Genomic DNA, 7,200 nt, shown 5'->3' on the forward strand with positions numbered 1-7,200 from the left:
TGAAGAAGAAGGAAGATGATGACACTGTTCCTGTGTCTTTTATTTTTGTAACCTAAGCAGGGGAATAGACCGCGGTTCACCACTTAACCGAGGCCTATTCTCCTAAAAAAGAAATTCAAAATACATTTGAAATGGCATTTTTGAATTTTTTTTTTCAAACTTTATGCCACGGTTCACCGCCAAACCGCGGCCTATTCCCTTAAATATTCAAAATTGAAAATTTTGAAGGAGGAATAGACCGCGGTTCCCCTCAGAACCACAGTCTATTCTCGTGAAATTTTTTTCACGCGGTTCTGAGGGGAACCGCGATCTATTCTCCCTGTAAAATTCTGACATTCCCCAAAAGCAGTTCTGAAAAAAAATATCAGGGGAATAGACCACAGTTCAATGGGGAACCGCGACCTATACTGTCGATATAATTTCAAAAATTCCACCGCGCAATATTATGCTTCGATTTCTATTGAACCGCAACATAATGTGTGTGGTAAAAGATTAATTTTTTACTAGTGATTATATATGTATTCACATATTACTTTTATGCATTAAACTATTAATTTGTTGTCCATAATTAGGTGTGGGACACAGAACTTATCCTCACTGCACTAGCAGACTATTATGATAAGGATGTGAGCCTCCTTCTCCAAGACATTCAAAGGAACTACACATATGTAAGACTAAATTTGCATACATCCTTCCTAGTATTTATTAAACACTTGAATTATTCTTTGATTGATTTCAAATGAAAACAAAATGTGTGTTGTGTACAGGGAATCTGGGTAGATGATATTTCATCTCGGAAACATTGTAATGATATCTCTCAGTGTGTAAACNAGTGAGTTCTCTCTCTATCACCTTCAGCTTCCACTTTCTCTTTTCCTCTGGTTGTTAATGTTCGCATTCCTCACTACAAGAAAACAAAGAGAGCATAGAAATTGTTTGTGAATACGAAGGTGCTAAATTTGGAACAACTCTGGCAGTTAACCCATTTCACCAACCATGTAGTCAACCAATTGCTTAAGGAAATAGTTCATGAAACTGCAAGAAAACTCATTAGAAAGTTAAAGGATTGTGTGGGATGACTTTGTGTTTGTGATGTTTCTGTAGAGCACATTTTTTTACAGGCAAGATATTAAATGCATTCCAGTTGCTGGTGTATTATCAGGAGCTGTTTTTTCTTTTCTGGCTGCATGATTATTTCAATCATAAATCATGGTTTATAAATAAGTAATATGTCTAGGAATTTGATTTCATTTTTGTAGGTGCCGAAATTTCTTCCAATCAGTTTGAGGACTTCACTGTCTCTGTTGCCGAGAAGGATGATACCACAGAATTAAAGGTATCACAAAATATTTAATTGAAATAATAAAAAGAAGTGATAACATTNATAGAAAATAGAAAAAAAGGNAGAGGCAAAGGTGTAACATGGAGGAGATACACAATGATAGCTCAAAAAATGATCATCTGGTGGTATTATGGATCAAATCAATACCTTAGGAGACTTCTATAATTATGCCAAAAAATGCATTTTAAATTTAAAGCTTTATGGTCACAATCATATCCACGAGTCTTCTGTGTTTCTTCTACTTTCATGTGTCAATAAAAAGTTGAATGCTTAGTGTCTATTGTATGTTTTCAAATTTACTAAACTAGTAAATCACATGTAGGGCCACTTAAATTTAATAGTGAAATTTTAAAGTTGATAATTAATTGCAATAGTAGGGCAGAATAAAATATATAAAGTACTACTGGTAGACTCATGTGTGATTAAAATATTGGATAATTTATCATGTGAATAATGTTTTAAATATTTTAAAAACCCTACAACTTTTTTTGTCAAATAGCTTTGATTACCTTTACCTAACTTAATTAAACTAAATTTATTAGATATGTAAGGAAATTTTTCTTTTTTTGAGTATTGTATCATTTATAGTATAGATGTATATTTGTACATGAATGAGTGAAACAATATTGTAGTCATTTAAGATATTTTATTATAGTATCCTAATCGTGTGGAAAATGGGAATGTGGTAAGAGTAAATGGGTAAAGTGGATAAATATATATATATATATATATATATATATATATATATATATGACGATTTTATCTGTTAAAAGTAGGTGATTTTCAAGATAATATTTGTATCTTAGTTCCACCAAATGTAAAAGCTTCAAGGTCTAAACTAGTTATGCTTTCACTGTGATAATTGCATTTGCAGGTTTCTTTGTCTTTGTTATCGTGGCCAAAGTTGCCAAAGTTGCGTGCAACAAAAAAACCTGAAGATGATGCTACATGAATGAGTATTTTTCTCGATTTGGGAAGCATAGGATGAACTGATACATATGAGAAATTAGGAAGAAGCCCAACCAAATGGAACCGAGGCAATTAGCTTAAGAGGAGTTTGAGGGGAGTGGACAACCGAAGAGACCTCCGAAAAGTTAGACATTGTTTCTTTTTTAGTAATGTAATGATCATATTTTTAGTATTTTATATTAATTTAGAATTGAATATTTTTCTTTTATATATGAACAACATATTAATACGTTAAATAATGTAGTTTATTTTATATATAATATTCAGTTTTAATTTATATTATTTCATTTGGTTAATAAACTAATTTTATTATAATATCATTTTATTACAATAAAAAAACTTAAAAAGAAAATTTGTACACAATTCTGGCGGTTTTCCCAAAACCTTGTTATTTTCGACGGTTTTCCAAAAACTCTTATTATTTTCTGCGATTTTTTCAAAACCCTCGTTATTTCTGACGGTTTTTTCATATCCTTGTTATTTTCGGCGGTTTTTTCAAAACTCCCGCTATTTCTGAAAGTTTTGTCAAAACTCCTACTAATTCCGACTGTTTTTCCAAAACCGCCGATAATTACTTAGTGACGCAGCTTTTCCGAGTGGTTTTCCTAACCATGGGTAACGTACTATGCCGGGGTTTAAAACCGCCAGAAACAATAAAAATAACCCCCGGTAAGTATCTAAATTTTTGTAGTGCTAAATCACCCATGAGCTTTCGGGAATTCATTTTCCATATCTTTGCTTATGCCCGTAGCTCTTCAGTTGTCTTTTTCAGGTTCCAAACGATTATTGGAAGCATTTGTTGTTTTACAATACAATGAACCAATATCTTGTCTATTCTGGGAAACAAATGACGAATCATTTGACTGAGAAGAATTTATAGGGTAATTGTGATGGGATACACTTTTCTAGGAGTTGGACGAAAATCACTCTTCCCTCACAATTCGTTTCCATGTTTAGCTTCCACAGGAAATTCGTTGTCTGCCTCTCCTTCTCAATAGGCATCGCTTTCTTCTGTAATGTAATGACCCTTACGTTCTTCTCCCCAACATCGACGTCGCTTAGTTACTTACCTTCACCCCTCTGTTAGTCAACTTTGTCAGCACCGCTTCCGCTTTCTCCCAAGGAGAATCCTCCACCGAGTATTTCATCGGCGTGAAATCCATCAGAGTCGACAAAAAAGTTTTGCCCCTTAACACGACTTTGCTAACAACGACGGCGTTGGCGGAACCAAGATTAGTTCCGTTAACTTATACAATGTGTTGGAGGCTTCGATCTTCAAAGCAGTGACAAAGGCTTTTGTAAAAGCGTTTGCTGCGAGGAATATAATGAGGGTGGCTGGTGTGGCACCGTTTGAAGTGTGTTTCAACAGTGAGAACGTTGTGGGCACTCAGTTAAGGGCGCCAGTGCCAACCATTGAACTTGTTCTGCACAACCACAAGATGATTAGGAGGATTTTCGGAGCGAACTCAATGGTGAGTGTGAGCGATAAGGTGCTTTGTCTATTGTTTGTGAATGGTGGTGAGAAAGTCGAGGACTTTGATTGTGATTGGTGGGTATCAACTTGAGAATAATATCTTGTAGTTTGATTTGGCCGTTTCAAGGATGGGATTCAATTCTTTACTCTTTGAAAGTCGAACTATATTATTGTAAAATTTTAATAGTGATTTCCTGATTTATATCAATTTAATTAATTTGCTTATATCTCTAGCAATGCAACGTCACCCTTTTTTTCATATCTACTCTATATTTATGTAATATTGTACAAATCGAGTTAAACTAAATTATCGAATTCAAAATGGCAATTGAATTTTCTCACAGAAAAAATGTTGAAACTCAAAATAAAAAATTGAATTATCTTTAATAATAGAGTAATTATTTCTTTTAAACTTTTTTACTAAATAAGGATAACTAGTACAGGATAACTTTTGTTATTAATGTTTTAATAAAAATATACATATTGTAATGTTTGATTTGGTATTACTAATTTTACAAGATTTATGGAACAAATTACGTCATTTATAAACCCACTTGTTACAACCTTTTCCCAAATCTCAATAATATGATTTCATAAAAAACATATTTTCTTTTAGAGAATCTATACAAGAGAAGATTAGCATGATTAGTTAATGAAATGGTTACATTTTTTTCTTACAAATGTTATAATACAATAATAATAACAATTTAATACAACTAACTTTTTAATCTTAATAAAAAGTTATAATACAATAATAATAACACTTTATTTTGTGGGGGTTCTCAAAACCTCTATTAATTCTTACGGTTTTAATAAAAAAATCGTAATTAAATTTTATTTTATTTTTATGAATAACAAAACTGTAGTTAGTATATTTTATTTATTTTTTAAAAATTAATTTTCAGTTGTTATTTTAGTAAACATTGGACCAGAAAACAATAGACCGTTGACAGATTTGAGGTTTTCTACGATGCATTCTCCGTTTGACACTGAGTCCCGAGTTGAAAAGAAGTTAAAGAGGTTAGACATCTGCCTCCCATCATGACAATCTTCAGTCTAACCTCTTAAAGAACATACCAAACGAGAAGAATTCTTTCTTATGATATATTCAACCATTTTTAGTGTAATTTGTTTCCTCAAACCCTTAACACCAGACACAACTCCAACCTCTTAATGCACTGTCTAATCTCAATAGCACACCACNATCACATTTCTCTATGCTTCTCTTTTCATCAAATCAAACTTAAGTTCACTCTCTCTATCTCTCTAATGACTCTCTTTTAAAATCTATTATAAAAGAATATGCTTAATGTTCATCTTCATCAATCATACTCTAAAATTGACTATGGCAAGTTTTTAATCTCATGTTTACTTGATTTATATTTATATATAAATGTGATTTTATGGTTTCTGAGATACTATTTCAACAAGCCTTTGACTTAATAAGTAAACTATGATAGTGAGGTTTTGACTCAGAAAATCTTTTAATTTGAAACTGAGACGAATTAGACTACGGGCTTGAAACTTTCACTTCATATTAATATCTTGATTTTATAACGAATTATTTCTTAATTACCTAAGTAAATGAATCTCCAAAATTTCTCCTCTTCTAAGGAGAAATGGGAATATTAACAGTGTCTAGGTGTGTTTATACATCATATATCTTTTAATTAGTTTCTCCTATATTAAAGACTTGCTTCAGGAAATATTTATAACAATAGCTTTAATGTATTTAAGAAGAATTAATTTCAACGGTATAAAATAAGCTTTTTCAACTAGTTTTTCAATCATAGTCTATTATTACATTCTACCAATATCTTTTTAAATAATTATTGGTATTCTATCTAGTAGCATAAAATATATATATATATATATATATATATATATATATATATATATATGTTTGTATGTATATATTAAGTGTATATTTTTACTCACAAGATGAGATTGTGAGGATTACATCATTCTATTAATCATTCTAATGCACCTTATTATGTTAAATTAAGTTGAAGCTACATGATTCACATATCAAGTTTGGTGATGTCAACAATGAAAACTTTTTCGGTGGTGATATTTATTGACTTAGCTCTTTATTGATAATATTTTAAAGATGCATCCACGAACCCTCACGCTTCCAACCCGATGTTCTTCACCCATGAACCCTTGCGCTTCCAATTGAAGAAAGAATGTTTTTTTTTCTCTCACATGAACCCTAATAATACGGAGCCCCAATTTTTTTCCCAATCTCATTTGGATTTCTCAATTGCATGGCTGCACTTAAATTTTTTTATTTTGCTCAGTTTGTCCTTACCTAAATCTGATTTCACCTCTATCCAATCAAATTTTTTAATACAAAAAACAATTCAAACTCGTTTTGAATGCCACTTGTGATTAATGAATAAATTGACCATGCCACGAAACCAAAAAATAAATGGTAGTTTTTCCATTTTGACGGCAAGCCTCTAATTGTTTTAATTTCACAAAAACAAGGACCCAATTGAGACACTGGTCAAGAACGAGACCTATTTGATATTCTGAACGAAAATAGAGACGTACCGAAACATTAAACCTAGATATAACCATTAAGGATATTTCTATCCATACATTAGATAAATTAATTTCAAGACAAACTATTAAATAAATTAAAATAGTTATCAAATATCACCAACCAATGCATTTGACCATAATGAATAGATTCCAAGAACAACAAAACATAAAATTAGAACTGTCAAAATGGGATACAACCCGCAGGCCAACCGACACCACGAATTAGGGCCGGGTTGGATTGGAAAAAAATGCATTTTCTTTTGCAGACTAATTTTCAACTCGGCTCATTTAAACCCGACTCATCCGAGTTGAACCCGTGGTACGCTGAGTTAGTCCACCAACCCACCTAATTTTATTTTTATTAATTTATTATCTTATAAAATCCTACAAAATACCATCTGGCTCATTATACGTGGATTGTATTGTACTTTTTTATTATTATTTTGAACTGTCTTGAACTTAATATCATTTTGTGAGTGAAATTTATTTAGATTTAAATTACAAAAAGTTTGTAATTTTTTTTATTTAAAAAAAATTATAATTAAGTGAACTAGTGAGCCAATTCGTGGTGGGTCGAACCAGGTTCAAATTTTTTTGACTCGCTAATAAATGAGCTGGATTGGGTTGACTTATTAAGTGACTAACCTATGGTGGACCGGGCCAGGTCGGGTCAGATGGCCCGCTTTGACAGTACTACATAAAATGAAAATTAAGTTTACTATCAAAATTAACCTACAAATACATTTAATTTAATATACTTATTACACAACAATTTAATCAATTCATACCTATTATCATCTCTTCAAATATGGTGCTTCTCTAATATGTATGCACAATAAGTTTATAAGATAAAAGAACTGGAAATATC

General features: G+C 31.6%; 1 protein-coding gene and 1 pseudogene across 1 annotated transcript in view; both read left to right on the forward strand.

Moving 5' to 3' along the window:
- The window catches only part of LOC106753156 (endonuclease 1-like), a 4,412-nt gene extending 2,118 nt beyond the window's left edge, over positions 1-2,294 (forward strand). Inside the window, 5 exon segments of the mRNA XM_014634956.1 lie at positions 573-668; positions 768-830; positions 908-998; positions 1,260-1,336; positions 2,217-2,294. Coding sequence (XP_014490442.1) covers positions 573-668; positions 768-830; positions 908-998; positions 1,260-1,336; positions 2,217-2,294 — 405 coding nt within the window.
- A 628-nt stretch (positions 2,295-2,922) lies between these two features.
- On the forward strand, positions 2,923-3,961 carry LOC106753158 (annotated as a pseudogene).
- The last annotated feature ends 3,239 nt before the right edge of the window (positions 3,962-7,200 follow it).

This window comes from Vigna radiata, unplaced genomic scaffold (genome assembly GCF_000741045.1).
Source record: "Vigna radiata var. radiata cultivar VC1973A unplaced genomic scaffold, Vradiata_ver6 scaffold_235, whole genome shotgun sequence".
Taxonomy (NCBI): Eukaryota; Viridiplantae; Streptophyta; class Magnoliopsida; order Fabales; family Fabaceae; genus Vigna; species Vigna radiata.